This window comes from Echiichthys vipera (assembly GCF_963691815.1).
Source record: "Echiichthys vipera genome assembly, chromosome: 17".
Taxonomy (NCBI): Eukaryota; Metazoa; Chordata; class Actinopteri; order Perciformes; family Trachinidae; genus Echiichthys; species Echiichthys vipera.
In genome coordinates this window covers 5,416,671-5,438,570 of record NC_139842.1, presented here as the reverse complement: position 1 = coordinate 5,438,570, position 21,900 = coordinate 5,416,671, and the positions used below count along the sequence as shown (strand labels likewise).

At 44.6% G+C, this 21,900-nt stretch overlaps 2 protein-coding genes across 2 annotated transcripts; both read right to left on the bottom strand.

Annotated features, from left to right (window-relative positions):
• Positions 1–220: 220 nt before the first annotated feature.
• On the bottom strand, positions 221–3,075 carry hoxb2a (homeobox B2a; the record flags this gene model as incomplete). The annotated part of the gene is made up of 2 exons (XM_083931465.1): positions 221–1,053; positions 2,592–3,075. The coding sequence occupies 2 exons, from the start codon at positions 3,073–3,075 to the stop codon at positions 221–223; spliced, it is 1,317 nt and encodes a 438-aa protein (XP_083787591.1).
• Positions 3,076–11,735: 8,660 nt separating this feature from the next.
• Positions 11,736–17,949, bottom strand: hoxb3a (homeobox B3a; the record flags this gene model as incomplete). Its single annotated transcript, XM_083930529.1, has 2 exons — positions 11,736–12,607; positions 17,361–17,949. 2 exons carry the CDS (start codon positions 17,947–17,949, stop codon positions 11,736–11,738), a joined length of 1,461 nt encoding a protein of 486 aa, XP_083786655.1.
• Positions 17,950–21,900: the final 3,951 nt, after the last annotated feature.

Below are 21,900 nucleotides of genomic sequence, written 5' to 3'. Positions count from 1 at the left end.
ATTATAGCCGAAAAATAAAACCAACAAAATATTTAAAAAACATCATTTTCATTCAGAATTGTTTCAGGAATGTTGCCGAGAAGCTTGTATGCTTTTTTAAAACAGCCTCGCCAAGTGCTGCGTCCTCCGCTCGATTGTTCACCCATCACAGGCCTGTCCGTCCACTCGCTTTTATTTATTTTTGTTATTATTATTTCATATTTAAACGTTGCAGCTGGCCTCAGAAGTTGAGGTGCTGCAGGTCTATGGTGCACAGCGTGCTTGTGAACAGGTCGAAGTCCTCTTCGGAGAAATCCACCGGACTATCCAGGGAGCTCTGAAGGCTGGGTGACAGGCAGGCGTCCCCGGCAAAGAAGGTCAAGTCGGGGAGCGCTGATGAGGAGGAGGTTGAGGTGATGGAGGAGTCCCGCAGCTCCGAGAATGACGGCTCGGAGGCTGCGGCTGCTGCTGCTGCGGGCCCGGCCTTGCTGAGCTGCATCAGGCCCGGGTTATCGGCGGAGTTCGTCGTGGTGAACGTCGGCGGGGAGTGGTGTGGCGCAGCAGCGTCAGAGGAGCCAGATGTCCCTGGCAGTGGGCGTTCGGGACGGCTCAATCGGCCTCCCTCCTCCGCCGTGGGTTGTGCATTGTCCCCGCTGTCATTAGTGTAGGCGGTGGGTGCACCGGCCGAAGATGGATTGCAGCTCCCCGGCTCGCCGTCCGATGTGGCCTCCCCGGTGCCAGATGCTTCCAGCGGCTGGCTTGAGTACGGGGATGAAGCGTCTGCCCCTTCGAGCGGCTCAAACCCGCCCGGGTCGCTGGATTCATGGCCTCCACCACCACCGCCGTCCCGGTGGTGCGTCTGGCGCTTGTGTTTCATCCGCCGGTTCTGGAACCAAACTTTGACCTGTCGCTCCGTCAGATCCAAGAGGGCGGCGATCTCCACCCTCCTAGGCCGGCATAGGTACTTGTTGAAGTGGAACTCCTTCTCCAGCTCCAGCAGTTGTGTGTTGGTGTAGGCTGTCCGCAGCCGGCGGGACCCGGCTCCTCCACCATCCAGACTCGCCTGGCTCGGGTCTGCAGGGAGACATAGACAAATAAAGGAATTATGTAGAGGATTTATTGTGTAAAGACTTTCGAAGCTATTCTCATCTTTTTTATTTCAATGTTATATTTCGTTTAAACTTCAAATTGTAATCTATTTCATGAGAGCCCTGTAAAACCTCTACAAGTTTATTGCGTGCAGGATTCCCAGCCAAGAAATAAGCTGCTTCAGCATCGAGCAGAAATCCCTACGGCTCTTCTGTCTGTAATAAAACAGTAATAAAACACAAAAAGTCTCATAAAAAAATACTCCTTCCAATTACAGTAGCAGCCAAAGCCATAACTGTTAAAGCGGAGCAATTTGTTGCTGGTAAAAATAATAATAATAAAGCAAAGCAAAGGCAGATAAAGTTAGATGATCACAATGCCAAAGAAGGTTTCTCTCTTCTGGGAAGTGCAGCGAGCCTGCTGTGAGAGGCTGCAGCCTGTGACCAGAGAAATGCAAAAGGAGAAGAAAATAAATAAATCATATGGGTGAGGAGGAAATGTGCAGGGAGATGTGGGGATGTCGATGTGAAACCAATGTGGTGGTAGCTGTCAGAAAAATAACTAAAACCATGGATGGCCTCATGAATGAAATCAGAAAAAGCAGGAAATTGGGCGAGAAAAGGAACGCGAGAAAACAAAAATTCCCATTATAAGATGAATGTGGCGGGGATTTGTGTGACTGGAGAAGCGAGGGAAAAAATGTACACATGCAGTGATTGTTATGGAGGCCAGTGCAAAAGACAGAAATGACCTAAACCCAAGAAAATCTGATTGTGTGCAGACTGTACCCTGTGTGGTTGTAGCTTATACCCCTCCCCCAACCCCCACTCCAACATGTTTTGCCTCGCCGTTATATTTCCTACCTCCATCCAATATGGCTACCATCTCACTTGTGTTATGAATATATAATGCCAAGGCGATGCTGCTGCTGCTACTGAAATCACACCACCCAATGAACAGAATGATACAGGCTGCAGCAGCACTCATCTGCAATATTGATAAAGGGAAAACACCCCCCCTCTGTGCGTCTTTACGCACGAAAAATAATTATATATGGACAGAATGCATTTTGGAAATGTGGGCTATAGGATGGTGCAGGACTAACAGGAAGCTGGTGGGAAGGGTTTAAACTAAGCATAAAGATGATTTCTACACACTGATCCTAACAATGACACATAATGTGTGTGTAAAACGTTGATGGGTGCATGTTGAGAGAGTGCACTGCAGCATAATGCAGTGGTCTAGATATGGCTTCCCTGTTGACACAGCATCACAGCACTGCACAACAACACACACACACACACACACACACACACACACACACACACACACACACACACACACACACACACACACACAGGAAGAAAAAGAAAATGTCATCTAACGAAAACCATGCTGTGTGTAATGAATGTTATTTCCGAAGTGAAGTGAAGATGCACACAGAAAATTAAAGCACAGGCTGCACACTCCCCACACTCCCACCGCACACACACATACTGGCTCTCTCTTCCCAGCATACCGACCTGTGGGTGACTCGATGCCCGCCGAAGCGTACCCGGAGGCGGTCGGCGATGGGGAGGACGAGGCAGGGGGGATGATGGATCCGCCACCGCTGGAGCAGCTCCCAGGCTTTGCGCATTTCTTTGATGACTTCTTCTCCTTCATCCAGGGGAACTCGTGGGCCAGCGGACCGGCCGGGGTAGCCGTGGCCAGGGCAGGGGCCTGGCCGGTCGGGCAGGGCTGCTGGGCAGCTCGGTGGTGCGTCTGGAGGCCATTAGTGACGGAGGTCCTCCGGTTCTGCTGGCTCCTAGCAGCCGGTCTCGGCTGGCTGGCTGTGCAGGGGCTGAGGCTGGGGATGGTGTGCTCGAAGGGAGGCGGAATTACTGTCGACTCCTTGATTGATGAAGTTTGAAATGACTCCAGGACGGCGGGGAAGGACGTCAGGCACTCTGCTAGGGACGGCTGGCTGTTTATAAAACCGATCTCCCTCTCGAATTCAAAATTCATAGCTCCCTCAAACCGGCTTCAACCACAAACGCGAGACCCCCGAAACAATCCCTTCCCCAAAATAATAAAAAAAAAAACACAAAACACATGCACACACGCGCACGCTCGCACACGCACACAACCCAATATGGCTTCCTAAAAAAATAAAACGAAAAGAAAAAACGCACGAGCATGTAGGCTCCCGACCGCAGTGGCGTAAATGCGGTGGCTATATAATAATTGTGTATATTGGTGATATTACTAGCGTATGGGGACCTGGGTAGGCTAAACTGAAGAACTATGGGGCGAAATTGCAGCCAATTCCTGGTCATGTGACCCAAAACAGCCAATCAGGGGTCCGGGCCTGGCGGCGGCGATGGCTGTGGGAAGCAGCATTATTATTTTTCCACCAAATGCTGTGGCATAGAGGGGCTACATCACAGGATAGCTGCCATTGTTTTCTCTTAACGGGGGGTCTGGGGAGGAAAAAAAACCGACAAGGCGACCGTTCGCCATGTGCGCCGTGTGGGCGATGGGTCGGTGTATCCCGGCCCTGGCGTTACGCACAAACAATAGAGCATCTCTCGGACATTTTTTCGGTCCTCTGGGTGATGTAATGACGGTTAACATTAGGCGAACGGAGCTGGCCAGCACCGTTTACAATATGGCTCATTCAACTGTTTACAGCACTCAGCTCATTAATCTTATGAAGTGTGACAGAGGATGAAAATCACCAATTTAGACACAGAAAACTTGGAGCGGGGTTTAGATGGTGCAGCAGCTCAGGAGTACAGGGTGATGGAGATTTTAGCGGTAGTGGAACGGAAGCAGGTTAACTTCCAAACGAATAGAGAGACAGAAATTTAGATTTAACTGGAGAGAGGCAGGGAGAGAGGCAGCCTGTTGGCGTGTAAGTGTACTTTTTTTGTTGTTGTTTTAATAGAATTCTTCATGTGTTTGGGATTATGTTTTGTTGTAGCTTTGCCAGTGTGTGTGTGTGTGTGTGTGTGTGTGTGTGTGTGTGTGTGTGTGTGTTGTGTGAGAGAGAGAGGGAGAGAGAGAGAGAAATAGAAACCTAAATATTGTCTAAATATAATCCCTCTCCTCTCCAGGCTCCAAATGTCTTTAATGCTAGCTATGGTTCTCTCTCTCTCTCTCTCTCTCTCTCTCTCTCTCTCTCTCTCTCTCTCTCTCTCTCTCTCCCTCTCTCTCTCCCTCTCTCCAGTGTGATGTATGTGTGTTAAAAATGTTCGGTGTATTTACGCAGAGAGAGAGGGAGAGAGTTCACAGCGAGGTCGCTCCGTGCAACTGGAACAAGGAGGGGAAGAGAGCGCATGCCTCCTGTTCCCCCCAATAGTAAAAATAATAACACAGCAGCAATAATATGAAAGTTAATAGTAAGTGAGCGTGTGCTGAGTGGTCCTCAGACTTAACATGTAGATTTTCTTCTTTTTTTAAAATAAAGATCAGGAACTCGGGAATTTCTCAGAGGATATTTTGGGGAGGGCCTGAGGAGTGGGGGAAAAAAGTGCGGTGATCAATCTTTCACTCCCTGCAAAGAGCCTGACAGCAGCCCCTCTCTCTCCCTAAATAACAAGAAACCCTCCAGTGTGACACTCTCTATCTCTGCCACTTTAGACCGCCGTGTTTTGGGCTTTTACGCGCACCAGATACGCTCATATATAACCGTCCCGCAGAAATAGTGTATGTTTTGAGTTAAAAAAAACAAAACCACTCAGATACCAGAGACAACTTTTCTTAAGCTATTTAGCTCGCACTCCTTTTCCCCTCTCCTTCTCTCTTTCCCATGCCATTTGGCTTCGCCCCCTGACTCTGAAATGTGTGTGGGAGTGAGGGCCATTGAGGCAGCAGAAAGCGCAGGCAGTGAGTAGGCCGAGGCTGCATGAACACACACCAAACACAGCAGACACACGAGCTGCTGCACTGGCTGCACTCGTTTAGTGTGTTTTCTTATTCTCGTTTTACGTCGAGATTTTTGAATTATTTTTGTAAAATTTCGACTTATTGGAAGTTTATTTACAAGATGAACAGAAGCCTTTTTTTCTCAGACAGCACATGGAAAACGTGGACTGAAGATTTGATTTGATTTGATCTTTTGTTTGATGGTTACTGAGGGTAAACTAGTAATTATATATATTTTTAAATATGTGTATGAATTCCACTAGGCTGCATTTGAATTGTATCTCATTTAAAACATAATTACTAAGTTATTGATATATGAGATTTTCATTGGTCCAAGACCTGCTTCCGGTAAACAAAAAAAGAAAAGAAAAAGCTTTCGACGCAACAGTTCATGAATTGTAGTCCACTTTTCTATTTCTAAAGAGGTTTAAAATTACCAATAATGTTCTATTAGCATGCTATTTTTATTATTAGTATTAGTAATATTATTATTATTATTACCATTGTCATTATTTACAATCATTATTATTAATAATAATATTACTATTATTATTATTATTATTATGATTATTATTATTATTATTATTATTATTATTATTGTCACTAGTAGTATTAGTTTTAGCTGCTGGATGACAAAACAAATCTGTTCACATGTGACAGACAACTTTTTACCCAATATAGCCTACTTAATAAAAACCGTAACCTTATTAGGATATAGTTCTAATGTCTGGCTCCAGATCAGTCTTTGCACCTGGTTGTGAGCGTATTCTTTAATAATAGTTGTACTGTGTTCAGCAGTGACTGCATGTGTTGCTGAAGCCGAGCCGAGCTCTCCGTCTGTTTTTATGAGGCAATAAATTAGATCCAATCTCTGCTTATTGGTGTTTTTATTGTCTGTTAGTCCAACGGAGATGTAAAGGGAAGTACGGCCATTATTTATGGGAGCCTGATTTATGTCCTAAGTTTTATGCTGCTCTCAGGCCTCTCAGGATAAGCGCGTGCTAGAGAGAGAGAGAGAGAGGGAGAGAGAGAGAGAGAGAGAGAGAGAGAGAGAGAGAGAGAGAGAGAGAGGAGGGGGTGAGAGATCATGTGACCAGGCCAAGGCGCAGGCCCCAGGGCTTTTTTAGCCATAAACAGGACACGCAGGATCAGTATGTGTGTGAGATAACACGAGAAAAAAAGAAAGATGAAAGAAGGAATACGTTGAAATGTCTGAGCTATGATCTGTTTTCAGTACTTGACTTATCTGTTGAAAAAGCTCCAACTGTTTTACCCCTTCTCGTTGAAATAAGTCAGTAGTTCAAAGAAAAAAAGGTCAGCCATGAAAGAAATCCCCAATATCTGTACATAACTCCAACCATCTGCTGAACTGTCTGATAGGCTTACTTAATAACACGTTTTCAGGGCCCACTCTCTAGAGCTTTCCAGAGCTTTCAATCACACCTCGCAGTCTCTTTAAAGGGCTGGTTTGGATATTTTGAAATGCGGTTGTATGAGGTACTTTTCGATAGTCAAAGTATTACTGTGCAAATAAGTGGCGATCGGCACGCCCCCAGTTTGGAAACGCAGACGGGAGTACTGACACAGAAGCAAAGCTATGTACTGCTGTGGATGGGGCAGTGGGTTTTAGATGCCTAAAACAATCTATCAGTTTAATTAATCAGCGAAAGTGTACACTTTATTTTCACTACTTTACCTTGCTGTCAAGCAGCCCTGTTTAAGTTCACGCAGTGGGGCAGTGAAGCTGTTCTATGCTCTCATCAAAGCCACCAGACTCCACTGACAAAAACAGTAATGTTACCTCACAGAGCACGGGAGTCCCAGGTCGACTGCTGCCTCGTGTGACTTTGGTGTTTTAAAGAGAAGACTAACAAACAAATATGGATGTGGATTTATAAACGTATATGGATAAGTACCTCATACAACAACAACAAAACAATCTGAACTATCTGTTTAATGTCAGACCACTTATGATGCAGCACCAGAACTACTGCATTTAACTGTAACTCTTCTTCTAAACCGATTGTTCTCATGTAAAACATCTGCATTTAGAGGTCAGACTTCTTGCTCAAGGACACTTTATGGGTTGGGTTGTTTCAACCTAAGTTGCTTTACCACCATTTTACCTCTCCAACTAACTGGTAACATCTACTTAAAAACAAATTGTATTATTTTAAATCTTGGTCAGCATTATTTTATTTTCAGGAGGCGTATCTTATTTTTGTAGAGAACTCGGGTCTTAGATGTTTTCTCCAGCAGCAGTGAGAGTTGAATATAATCCGTCAGATGCAATACTGTAAATATTCTGAGTGAGTTTGAGCTTATACTGTCACTTAACTCAGAAAATGAGCAATAGTTTGGAGTCATGCGACAAAAGAGAGTTAAAGTCGGTTTCCTTCTAAGAGAGAGGACTCTAAAAATGTCAAGCAGCGACAGGTATCAGGTTATAGTGCAGTAAATGGTTCTTGGACCAACTGTTGCTGGGATGCAGCCCAGTATCTGACACTGGCATTGGTTTATCTTTGCTGGTAATCAGTAGTAAACGAATTCCAGCCACCAGAAAAATATTTGCGGAATAGCTGAATATTTGTCTACTCCAGCACCAAGTAGCCTTCTTCTTTCTGTCGAGTCTGTCAGGCATATACGAGACATGAAGTAGATTAGAAGTTTTCCTAAAGGTGAAAGATTTTTTACTTCTGACATCTAACACGTCGCTCCAGGCTTCACATGTAATTATTGGGACTGTTCTCTGACAGTGATGCCATGCTTTAGCCTGAGGTATTGACCCGATACTCGATACTGGCATCAGTGTCAGGTCATCCCTGAACCAGAGACATGCTGTTGGAAAGAATTCACACCTACACCTGATCCTCAACTACAACATCAAATATACACGACCCACTGTACACATTGCATAACATCGATGAGCAAAATGATTTGTGCAATATTTAAACAGTATTGTGTGTGTTAAAATGATTTGGGTAAAACACTTGTGGTATCTTTAAAGTTTTTTCAGCATGTACACAAAGCAGTCATGTTTTATCCCTTTCTATCATTGTTTACACCAATATTTCACTATTATTCTGAGTATGACGAATATTCCAGATTTGATACAGGTCATGCAAACAGCATATCCCATTTGAATATTCAGATTTAGGCCTTTTTCTGAATGTATTTTCCAATTTAGAGGAGTTTTGGATGTGCCGATATTAGTCAGAAGCATTCTTCGGACGTGTACAACACACAGAATTTGGGCCCCGATTGGAGTTTTTAACGCAGCTTGGGACAGTTTACGGTCTGCTTACGGTCAGCTCTGTGCGTTGAACACCAACATAAAAGAGGACTTTTAAACATCATGAAATTCTTGACTATCAACAGGTTTTTGGATACGTGCAAACATTGCAATGTCGACCTTTTCAAGAAGATGGTTGAAGGAAAGAATGAGGGAGGCTGCGTTCACACGGTCAAATAAGTCCACCACCAATTTAGCATGGCTGCAGCTTAGAAGGAATATTGTCTTTTTTCCGAGTAAGGGGAACAACTGGAGTATTTTTTGCGTCTATATTTAGTAATTTAGGTCAGCTGACTTTAAAGGGTTTAGAAGGTTTCATTTTTTTTCATCCTTCAAACTTGATAAACAACAGAAACAGGCACCACCACAGAACTTGACGTACTTTAAAACCTCACTGAGTTCTATCCTGGTGCGCAAGTATATGCATATTTTCATAATTAGTGTTTTTTTGCCACAGCTTGCAGCCAAGAGAAGCCCAGCAGTGCACAGGCTTTTTTGTTTGTTGCCATGACAATAAATACAATCGTTGATGGCAGGTTTTCACAAAGCGCGGTTGTCCTTTCAGATCATTTTTTAATAGTTATTTACCAAAACACCTAGGAATCATAAACAAACTGACGATATCTCTGAATAACATAACATTTTATTAAAGAATTGTTCGACAGACAACTCTCCCAACATTGAAAGAAAAAGGAGCTACAAAGGACAAAAAAAGAAGTTGTTTTTCTCCAAAAAGACTCGTTCTTTTTTCCAGCTAATAGTTTGTCTAAATTTTCCGACTATGCACGGATGGGTCACCAATCCCCATCCCTGCCTTTTTCCCTGTACAAGCCAAGACATGTATGTACAAGGGTCATTATAGGAACATAAAAACTACTTATTTTATTCTAAAATACAAGAACTAAAAAAATGTAACTTCAGTACAATGGACAAGAAGAAACACAACGTTTTTTTTTTTCTTTCATAACAGGTAAATACTAAAAAAGTACAGTATTTTTTCTCGATATAAATACATGAAGGATAAATAATAATAATACAAAACAGAAAGTCTTCTTAAACTGGCTATAACAAATAAATATTTATATATGAATGTTCACTTGAACACACATTGGCGAAAGACGCTTTGATTGGAGGGCCTACCGTCTTCAAAATAAGATCTCATTATTATTTTTTACCTTTAACCATCAAAATGTAAACTCTAAGTGCAACAATGATGCCCAGAGGTGAGAACCGTTTGTGTTAATCTGCACTTTTAAAAAAACATATAAAGGTTTATTTCCAGAACAGCAGAGAGTGTCGTGTGGGGGGGGGGGGGGGTCCCAAAACTCCCCTCTGGGGGTTCAAACAAATAAACCCAGTTGTTTTAAAAGTGTGTGATACACATCAGCTCGCATTTCTGGGACATGCATTTTTGTTCAAATATATACCCTGTATCCACGTTAAAAGTCAAGATATGTGAGAACAAAATAAAACAATATAAGATGTGGACTTTTTCGCATTGGTGTCCGTAAGTGAACCCTTCCAAAGTGATAGAGAGAGAGAGAGAGAGAGAGAGAGAGAGAGAGAGAGAGAGATTGAGGAGGGCAATAACTTACCCGAACATAAATAAATAGTGTTCTCCACTCTTATTATTTACCCTGTGTCGATGATGTGCTAAAGTAAGAACATTAAAAATGTCTCTTCCGTGTCCGCTCATGTGTTTGTTTAAAGATGTCAACAGCTGGCGTAACCTGGCTGTGTGTGTGTGTGTGTGTGTGTGTGTGTGTGTGTGTGTGTATGTCAAAGAAAGGAAGCTAGCTTAGCATTGCTGTGTGTATGGAGTAATGTAGCTTAGCTAAGATGTGTGTCTATGGGAGCTAGTTTAGCCTTTGAGCTCGTAGCTTCTTAAACCCTGTTAGATTGATGGGAGGGGTGGTGAGTGCATGTGTGGTGATAGATGGATATGTGTGTGTGTGTGTGTGTGTGTGTGTGTGTGTGTGTGTGTGTGTGTGTGTTTGTGTGTGTGTGTGTGTTGGGAGGGGGTGGTCTGTGGCGGATTGTGAGAAATTTCGCCTCCTTCAGAAGCCATGTGCTGCTGCCACAGACAGGAGACAGAGGGTGGGTTAGTAGTGATTCAGTCTGGAACGACAGAGATGGGTACGCAGGAGGCAAAAAGAGACAGTGAAGGGAAGACCATCCAGTGGTTTTTATGTGGAACGGAGGCAGACGAGTGCTGCCAGCTCCAGTCGTATATTTCTGTTCTCTCTCTCTCTCTCTCTCTCTCGCTCTCCGGCTGATGGAGAGGCAGAGCCCTCCACATAGCTCAGCTCGGCTGACAACAACATGTGTTGCCTAGAGGGGGAGAGAGCTCAGCGTCATAAATCTAACCACCTCGTTAACTGCCCATTAAAATCTCAACTATTTCATTTACCAGGCGGGAGAGCTTTTTGTATATGTGTGTGTGGGGGATATTTTATTATCAAAGTACAATTTTAAACCACGTACTAGCTCTAACAACATGCTAGCTGGGCAGCCGTTTGCTCCACCCACACAAAAAGGGGTTTTGCTGAGTAACTCAAAATAACCAATTAAAGAGAGAAATTGTTCTTTCAAAATAGATTTTTTTTTGTTGTTTCTGGGGAATATTTTCTGCTTTGTTTAAATACAGTAGTCCATATTGCAGTTTCCTTATTGACCGCACAGTAGATTATCAGTCTAATGAATACCGCCTAAACAATGGTGCTCACTGTAGATCCTGTTATGCCATACAGCTGCCGATATGTCCCTGCACTAGTGCCACAAGATCAGCTTCCTGACGTTTATTGTCCCCAGGGGGACATGGGAGACAATTGACTGTATACCTCTTCTCCCACGCCTACAATATGCTTCACGGCCCTGGGACACTCACAGTAATAAATTGCAACATACTGGTAATGTACTGTAAAACATTACGCAGTTTTGAATGTGCAAGTTAAATTAGCCATTTATTTTATAATGGGAAGTTAAAAATCTGACGATATACTGTTAAAAGGTTTAAAAATGTATTTCCTGTGTGACAATGTCAGGTTTTAGCAGCAGAGAGTAAGTAAGTTTGGTCCCAGCTTCAAACTCCTTGGAAATGTTTTGATTTACGCTGATGAGACCTGCCTTTTATTGACTCTGTTTGTCTCCTTCGCTGGTACTTGATAATAGGCACAACCTTTGTCTTTTTATTAAATTAGATGAACTGCACTTTAAAGGTAACTTTGAAAGCTCTAGCCCTAATCAGAAGGCAGCGGAAACACACCAAACACTGATTACTCCACTTTTCCTCTGAGCACAAGACAAACCACTGGATGGCTCCTGTCTGTCTCCGTTTGTCCCTCCTGCTGTCCCATTGCAGCAGTAGAGTCCCCACGTGTTAGTTCGTCTGTTAGTGAGTCACGTCATGTTACATGTTCTGTGTCGTCTTCACTATTTCCTACGTTGTCATTTTGTTCCAAACCTGCTACAGGTGAGTGAGCTTGGGTGCTTCCTGGATTCTGCCCTGAGTCGAGGTGTGGTGCGCCGACAGCTCGGTGTACGTCGGGTGTGTTTGCGGGTCACAAGGACCCGGGGGGACCCCTCCACCCACGTGGTGCTGGTTGGAGGCTGACATGGGCCCCGCGCCATTGTAGTCCATGGTTTGGTGGTGGGGTTGCGTGGGGCCGAGGTGGTTTAGCCCGTACATTGAGGGCCCCGAGCCAGGCATGGGTTCCACATAGCTGCCACCCCCCACGTAGACTGGACTGGCCTGCATGCTGGTGGGAGTTCCATAGCCAGCATTGTTGGCCTGCACTAGGCCGTGGTGAGGATGGGGGTCGCCGTAGTCCTGGTCTGGGGCGCCATACTTCTGCTGGGGGGGGCAGCCCTTCATGGGGAGATTGGAGTAGGCAGTGGACATGGAGTAAGACACTCCCTGGTGGGGCTTGCCAAAGGATGGCGGAGATGGGACATCGTAGCCTGTCCCTCCTCCCCCACCTCCCCCTCCCATGGGGTGCATTGAGTTGAGGAAGCTGGCAGAGGACTGCATGGTCAAGGGTGGGGAGCCTGTTGGGGAGGGCCCTCCAGAACTGGAGCTCAGGCCTTTGGACTTCTGGTCCTTCTTGTATTTCATGCGTCGGTTCTGGAACCAGATCTTGATCTGGCGTTCGGAGAGGTTGAGCAGGTTTGCCATCTCCACGCGCCGCGGCCGACACAGGTACCTGTTGAAGTGAAACTCCTTCTCCAGCTCAACCAGCTGGGCGCTGGTGTATGCCGTACGAGCCCGCTTAGACGACGCCGACGACCCGCCGGTAGGACTCTTCTCCCCGCTGCTGCCACTCTCAGCTCCACCTGATGCTGAGGAGAGAAGAGAAAAGGTTACACAGAGAAAGGGCGAGTGAGAAAAAAAGATGGGAAATTTTATGAATATAGAGAATAACTATCCAAAAAAAAAAAAACCCCCACAAAATACAAAGGGAGGATATAATAAGAAACAGGTAACTAGGTATGAAATGAAAATTCAGAGTGCCAGAGAGGGAGAGAGATTAAAACACTCCGGCTTCATGCTGGAGGAAATTGAAAGCATTCAGGTTCTTAATAAAGCAGAGGGGGGTCCGGGCATGCTGGCTGAATTATCCCTTGATATTAGTTGTCAACACTTCATAACAGTGGCAGTTATTAAGAGATGGAGGGCCCAGTGCTGGCCGGGGGCAGCTAAATTGCATCTTGGCTGGAAAGACAAACCCCCCACAGCAACAGCAGCTGCAGCACGAGGACTGCGAGAAGGAACTGAGGCCGACCTGGAGAGAAGTCAAGCTTCTCACTACATTTATATGATTGTTACACTAACTCCTAATATTCAGAGACTTGCTCACACAATTCATCTGTTACCACTGTTGAGGGGTTTACAGGACTCTTGGGCTACTGGTTTGCATTGTTAGTCACTCTAAGGGAGTGCAAGTGTTAAGATGGTTCAATGTTTATGCCACTCTCAGCAGCTGCTGTCACCACTCTATAAGACATGGTTAGGTTAATAAAACTCAAGATCAAAGTTGGTTATCTGACACAAAAGGGCTCAAGTATTTTAGCAACAGTTAACTAGCATGCAGCTGATGATTAACAGACATCCTTTCCATCAGTTTTGCAATAAAGTGCCTTAAAAATTTGTTTAAAAAAAGGGATCTTTGCACGAGGCTTTACATAATTTGTGTGCAAACCATTAAAGCTGGTAAACCTCAAACTAATGATCAGACAAAAACAGCTGGGATGTTCAGAAGATAAGAGGACTAGCTATTGTACACTAACAATAAGAATAATAATGATGATTTCGGCTAATAAATTGCAAAATAAGTTTTAAAATTCACAATTTAGGCCTGCATGGGAACTGGAATAGACTCTTCTTCTGGAACGTGGCAACATCAATGAAATTAGGTCCAACGGGTGGATAAATACGCGTCCTTGTGTGGTCACACAGGTTGTAAACAAGCTGACAGTTTAACCAGATATACACTCAGTTGCCAGTTTATTAGATACACCTAATACAGTGTCACGCAACAGTCCTTCATGGAGGTTATACTGTTTTAGAGAGGTGTTGATTCAACTTCAAGGCTATTTTGGAGACTGCAGTTTGGTGCATCGTTCTGAAGGGTGTTTCTAATATTATCTCCAACCCATGTACATCAGTGAGGGTAGAGTAAATAATAGAAACCCCTATCTGTCCTGCATAATGCAACACAGTTCAACAGCAGCACTGACGACATCCTCCAAAACAACTCTTTAAGACAAGCTTTAAAACAGTATAATCTCCATGTCAATTATTTGGATGATTGAGTAATTTATGTTAAAGTGGGGTTTTTTTCACGCTGTAATGGCAGAACATGCTGTTTTCAGCCTCTCACATATGGATCTTTTCTACTTTTTATTACGTTTATTTAAAAGTGAATATCTTTGAATTTTAGACAATACAAGTCATTTAAAGACATCACCTTGGACTTTTGTTTGACATTTTACAGACCAAACCATTAATAGATGAATCTACAAATTAATCAGCAGATTAATCAATAATGAAAATAACGGTTCCTTTCAGCCCTATGCGTACCTAATAAACTGGCAACTGAGTGCATATTTGCTGTTCAAACCCAACATAAGTCATGTTGGTAATAATCCTTCACTTGTGTGAGCGCACGCAACAAGATGGTCAAAGTTGAAGTAGGAAGTCGGTCTCTTAACTGGGCTGGGTGTTTGGTAATAATTTTCCTGGAAGTTTGTTTACAACCTGTCTGGTGTTTCTTGCTGCGTTACCAAATCTTGCAGATGGTGTATTTACTATAATGACAGAGTCAATGGCCAGTGCTACAAAAATCTATATATTTTTTTTGTAATCTCTCCAGAGTGGTCATGCATTGTGTGTAAAGACTTAAGATGTTTTTTGTTGTTGTTGTATTTTACCATGGGCCATGAGCATAAGGGTCAAAATCCACTACATCATTTGAACCCAGCGACTCCGCAGGTTCCATTTGTCAGAACGACTTACGACGAGGGTGGGTTAGCTGCTGAAGCAAATGGCCGCTAAAGGCTTAAGCGTGCAGCGACAGATGCTAGCTCTGGGCTGGTGTTGTTTTCCATCTTGTTGTCTATTCGGCACTAAACAGTATAGCGCTGAACTCCAGTGCCTCTTCCATCTCTATGCCTCTGTTATGAATGTGTTGGTATGTTCCTATGTGCGCGCACCGTATGTGTTCATACTAATGAGCTGATGCGGGGGAGTTCAAAGTGAGCACTGAGTTCCTATCTCTCCATTATTCTTTCTCTCTCTCTCAACAATATAAACAGATGACTCTACTGTTTATTTCTATGGACGGAGAGGTAACCATCACATCGTCTGTCTGGCAGAGCAGTGACATTCTCAAAATGATGGTTTCAAATTCTCATCAATAAACAGTCTAATCTCTTCTCAGCTCTCTGCCCAGTCAATGGAAAGCTTTTTGAATAGGAATACGAGACTCATATTCATTACGGCAGAACATATTTTTTCTCATTGATAACTACCAATTGTAATAACCCATCTGCCCGCCTCGATGACTGTTTTCTTTGCCCGTTATCAGACACGCGTATGATATTCAAATTTATCATCCTCTTGTATTTATTTTCCCATTCGCTAATATCATCCATTTCGAATGTCTGCATGTCATTCTCTCTCTCTGAAGATCTATTCATCTGTTATCTACATGACATTTAAATTCGCCCTGTTAATATATTCCTTCTTGCTGTGGCTTTCCAAGCAGGTGCCAAGAGGAGAGGAGGAGGAGGAGAGAGAGATGAGGCCAGAGTGGGAGGAAGGAGAGCCATCGGAAGGCAAGTAATAACCACAGGTTGGAGAGCAAGAAAGAGAAGGAGGAGGTGCTCGGTGAAGATGAGAAGGTAAATGAATAGAAGAAGGTGTATAGGCTATTGGCTGCAGGTTTGTGCCAGCTGGTTAGCCAGACTGTCCTATAACTGACTGTACTGTTACTGTGATCAATCCCGACTGCTCAGTTGCCACTGATCGTTCATTTATCGAGTCAAACTACTTAGAGCCTTTTACTTGAGATTTATAGGAATACTGACTCTCTCTCTCTCTCTCTCTCTCTCTCTCTCTCTCTCTCTCTCCTCCCTCTCTCTCTCTTCTTTGCCTTTCTTTTCTGGTACTGAACTGATCCTGTTATTATATTCTTACAATATTCCAGATATTCCTTTTCTCAAATGTTGACTTTTCTCTCTTTTGCTTTGTCCGTTTCAGGTTGTTTTAAAAGGAGTTATGTGCTGGAACCATTTCTTGTATCAATCTGCCCGGTGCGATCTCTCCGGCGATAGCTCTGGTTGACAAATATGGTCGGAGATCCCAGTTTTAGTATAGATCTCAGTACAGGCATGATGGAACCACACCTGGAAACCTCGCTGTGATGAAAAGGAAGTCACACACAGCTGTATTAACACTGTGTGCAGCTCACTTCAGACAGAACCAGGCTACATGTATCCTTCTTCATGCTAAGCTAAGCTAATCACCTCCTGATTTCAGTGCTCCACATATTTATGTAGCCTAACTCTCAAACAGAAAGTGCAAAATATGTTTAGATATCAATTTGTTGTATCCAAAAATTCATATTTATGACAGCGTATTAGGGCTGTTGGCGGAAAGTAAATTTACAAGAAAATACACTTGAATATTCGCTGAGATTAAAGTGGCAAATCTATGGGGGAAAAAACTCTGTATTTCCAAGGTTAAAGTGGTAAATTTACAAGAAAAAAATGTGAATAATCTCAGGTATTTTTTGTAAATTTACCACTTTAATCTCTGAGATTTTTTCTCAGAATATTACCCGTCTCCACCTGGCTCCATAGTTTATTCTAAAACACACCATCATACATTTTTTATACTTAATAACTTCCCTATTCCTAAAAACATTTTACTTGTTGCTTTTACTCAAGCACCCCTCAGGTTTTGCAGGATTTCTGTCAGGAGTATCTGTCATGGCTCTGACCTTTGACCCCGTTTACTATTCACTGTTTGCCAAATTTTGGGATTTGACAGTTACTCTACTGATGGGCTTTTACTCATTCAAGATGCCGAGCAGAATCGGTGTGGATTTCAGGGTTCGTACGGATTCCCCTCTAACATGCTTTCTCAGGGAGATGTCTAACCAGCCACTTTAGTTCATTTAACAGCAACATCAAAATGACCTTGGACCAGAGCACTCTGACTCACCAGCTACAGATAACCAGCTTGACTAGTTGCCTGTCTGAACCAGTTCCTGTGGAAACCTGTTTTGCCATAATAGTCTGAGAAACCTTTTAAATCCTCTGGGGATCTGGGGCTTGAAAGAGGATGTTGATAAGAGAGGTGAGGAAAGAGGGACGTGGTAATGGGAAGGAGAAGGCAGGATAATAGGAAAAGGGACACTAATGAGGAAGAAACGTGAAGGAAGAGAGAAATAGGAGGACAGACGGAAAGAGAGGGAGAGAAAGAGAGAGGGATGAGTATTCTGCTAAGCCATGTTGTTTCTGTGGTGCCATGGGAAGAAATCAAAGCGCAGACAGACAGAGAGACAGAGACAGGTGTAGACTAACACACCGTTGCCAGAGTTGTTGCTGGGTGAACAGTTTTTCTGCTTGGTCGCCTGTCGACACTCTTTCATCCAGGGAAAGATCTGCTTGGCCATGGTCGGGTTGGGGGGCAGCGAGGAGGAGGAGGACGATGTGGAGGATGATGTGGAGGAGGCAGAATTAGATGACTTAGTGGGGCCTGATTTAGAGACTGAGGAGGCCCCAGCACTGCCCCCCGGCTGCTGAGCTCCAGTATTGCCATTGCTGGGGTTGGGGGGCAGTGGAGGGGACACCTGGGAGCTGGGGTGGTGCTCAGGCGGCAGACTGGGCCGCATGCAGCTGCCATTCAGCTCCTTGGTCTTGGCTAGCTGCTGCTGCTGGTGGCCACTGTTACTGCCCAGTGACTGCAAAGAGCAGGCTGAGCGCTGGTACGAATCCACATCCAGATGGGTCGCTGACTGGAAGGCCGGCTGGTGGTGGGACACTGGGACTGGTGCATCGTAGCCCCCGAAGCCATTGGCGGCTGCTGCTGCCGCCGCTGCCGCCCCTTGCACCTGGTAGGACGAGTAGCCACCGAAAAGCGCAGAGGAGTTGTCGTAATATGTTGTCTTCTGCATTTCTGAGAGAAGTGGCGGCGTCTTCTTGTGCTCCGGTCCTTGTTGAGAGCCACTGCCGGAAGACCATTTGGTACCGGGGGTCACGTGACGGTGTCTCTCCAACGGTCTCCTGCAATCTGACCTAAAAGGTTAGGAGAGGCAGAATGAAGAAATAAGAGAGATAAATCCATCTTCCTCCCATGAAAGGCGCCATGACATGAATAGAAACCACTGCTTTTCTTTCCTCACCCCCCTTACCCTCCCCCTCCTTTCTGAGCCCAGTGCACAGCCTGCAGATGCTCTGGTGGAGGCACACACACACACCCACACCCACTCACACACACACACACACACACACACACACACACACAAACACACACACATGCACACCCACGCGCACACACACACACACACATGAACACACACATGCATGTATTAATGTTGAATTTCTATAGAAATGCTTCCTTAATTCACATAGTAGTAATTAAAAGTTACTATTATTATCACTGTTAATTTTAATATTATTATTATTATTAATAATATTAATATTAAGCAGTTGCATAATAGCCCATCTACTCCTATAATTTATTGTTGTGGAATTAATAGTTAATATGGTTATGCACTAATTATTCTAATTATTCAGCACTTAATCTAAGAATGATGAATATGCTTCACCCTTGAATTTTGCAATAAACACAATCTCTTGTCATTATTGTTTCAAACATTATATGTCCTGCTTTTACCTATTCGATTCATTTGAGAACGACGCTATCATAATAAAGCACTACCCCACCACGCGTGCTGTTATTCAAGCTGAACGTGACATTTTGTTGTGTAATGGCGGCAGTGTATATATTGTCCTTTGTGACTGATGTAGGTAGCCTATTTCTGTCAACCTCTGCCTTCCGCTTATGATTTACTGTATTCCGTGTGCTCGGCTGTTACCTCACTCACAGGAGTCTATATCTCCGGAAGCGATCATTGCTGCTGAATAACAGGCTACTCTTGCATCACAGGATTTTTTTTTTTTAAAGGTCAGATGAAACGTGGAATTAGTGCACAGTGTTGTGTTCAAATGTTTGGATTTTATACACGGAGTAAGAAGGAAACGCATATTAATTGTACTTAAAAAAAAATGCTGAAAAGGGGTGATTTCAGGAGTATTTCTCAAAACATTGCTGTTGTTTTTTTTTACCAGGGGAAGTCGGGATAAGATTTAAGGGTAGTGATTTATCGGCGCTTTTAATTCGTGATGAACCGTTTAAAAAATAAAAATAAGTAAATAAACAAAACACTTTGGTTTATAAGAAAATGATGCCAAGGAAAGAAACATAGTGTGGGGAAGAAGGAAAAAAAAGAAAGCCCGGAAAAAGCTTCACGAGTCAATGATTCATTAGGGTCGAGTGCTCTATCACGGCCCCAAAGAGAGGAAGAAAGAAAGAGAGAAAGAAAGAAAAAACAGCCCCTATAGGCTCCCTATCTCGCGCTCGCCGCTGGGGTGGGCCTGTGGCCACGAGAGGCCGGCTTGTCAGGCGCGAGAGAGCACCTGGCATTCATTTCTCCTCTGGAGATAAAATGTTTAACGGGGAGAGAAGAAGCGGCTCTGCTGGCTCTGCTGGCTCTGCCATCTCACACCCACTGAGGACGTGCGTGTTAGCGCCACGGCTAACTAATGTCGGCCTACCGATGGTTCATTCCCTGGGTTAACACCGGCCCACGGAGATATGGTCAAGTCTATTTCATATGCTATCAAATGAAAAGCTACTTCAGTGTTTCAATCTGGAGAAAAGGGGGAATAATAACATACACAAATAATTAAATAAGTAAAGCGAGTGCGCAATTTAATATTCATTCGTTAGATTCCAGCTACAAAAAACTACCAAATTTAAATGATGTTGTGTGGCTATAGTTGTGCAATTGTTTTTTTGTTTTTTTATCAGCAGCCGCACACGTGGGCCTGGATGATACATTTAAAACATAAATAACTGTAAAAAAAAAAGAACAAAACAGAGAGAAAGAAAGCCGTAACGGGGATACACAACCAATAAATAAACCCTGTTTCAGATGCAAATGTTTTCATAGTGGGGTGAAAATACACAGGCCGTGTAACAGCCTAAAAATCCGTTGTTTTAAATAAATTACTATTGTTCTTGTTTTGTGATTCGACAGTCCAGCCCTACTCCAGCTCTCAGCACGTCACACATGTCAGCCATTTATCTTTCTAGTAGACAAGCTGGAATCCTAATTATTTACTCTGAGGAATAGTCCCAAGGAGAGGGAGAGAGAGAGAGAGAGAGAGGGGGGGAGAGAGAGGGAGAGAGGCCGTGGCAGTGAGTGTAGGAGGAATATGTTATTAAATCATATCGCTGTATCGCCATTAAGTGGGACACGTAATGTCTCTGCCCCCTTGCTTGTAGGGCTACAGCTTAATACAATCACCAACTTTACTAGACGCCTCCCTGAATAATCCACTTATACTGACAGAGAAACAGCCACCCAAACAAAAACAACAGAGAGGGAGAGAGGGAGGGGGGGGGGGGGTGATGGAGAGAGAGAGAGGGGGGGGGGGGGGAGAGAGAGAGAGAGAGAGAGAGAGAGAGAGAGGTCGACCAATGGTGTCCAGTGTCTGTTTTATCCTGGAATATAAAATTACAAATGGCGCCGGCCATGAGAAGAGCTATGCATAGAGGGGGGCAGAGAGAGAATGCATTAACTTGGATAATCCACATATTCCTTATCCCATTAACACACACACACACACACACACACACACACACACACACACACACACACACACACACACACACTGAGGGAGAGGGGCCAATGATATGGAGCGCAGCCCATAAACAATAAAAGATTGGCCAGATCATGTCTGTTGTTGCTGCTCGTGGCCTCAGTTTATGGGCTGAAATCAACAAACAGTGAGTGAATAAAATTACAGCATCCAAAGTGTGAAATAACAATGTCACATATTAGCAGAATAATAAAGAGGAGGCCCCCGTGGGAGAATAAAATAGGTAACCCGCCAGGGAGACCATCCATAACAGAGAAATGGCCGGCCGTTGCTTTGTAAATAAATAGCTATAAGTGAAGAAGAGGTATGGACAGAAGAGGAGAAGGAATGAAAAGGTGAAGGAGAGAAAGAAAGAGGACAGAGAAGGAAGGCCGAGGGGAGAAGGGGGGGCTGCTTGCGGAGGGTACGGCAGCTTAAAGCATTGTGAACTCTTCTTGAACCGGGATTGAAGTCATATGGGCCATAAATCACTGGGCCAGCCTCAAACTGCACAGCGAACAAACACTCGGTATTTCTGGTTTGTTGTCTGAGCTCGTGCAGCACCGGCTGGCCGGCCTGCCTGCCTGCCGGTGATGCTCCTTACCTTCTTTAGCACCGGCGGTCCCGGTCCAGTCCCGCACGGACCCAGCAGCCACACCGCATCACAGATTAGTCCTCACGCACGTTCACTTTGTAGGCTAATCAATAACAATAATAACAAATTAAATAAATAACGGGTCCAATCGCTTTCTCTTCCGTTTCTTTCCCCCCTCTCCTCCTCTTCTTCTTCTTCTTCTTCTTCTTCTTTCCGCCGCTCCTCCGGTGCTGTCTCGAGACTAGCACGGCTGCTCGCGACCACCACCACCACCACCCCCGACACCACCACAACACCTCCTGGAGCCAACAGCAGCAGCGGCGGCGGCAGCGGCGGACCGGGCTGCGCGTTGGCGGCGAACCGAACACCGTGTGTCATGGACGTCCGGCGGACTCGACACGTCAACGTGGGGCTTCAGAATTGAACGCCCGGGCTTCACAGGCTAATAGGCTACAGGCAGGCAGGCTAGCGCGCGAGCTGAACGAGCTTACCGGGGAGCCTGCCTGCTGCCTGCTCGCGCTCCCCCCCCCCACCCCCACCCGCCCTCCACCCTCCTCCGCCCCAGCACCAGCTCTGCCTGCACCGCTGCTGGCTGATAACAATG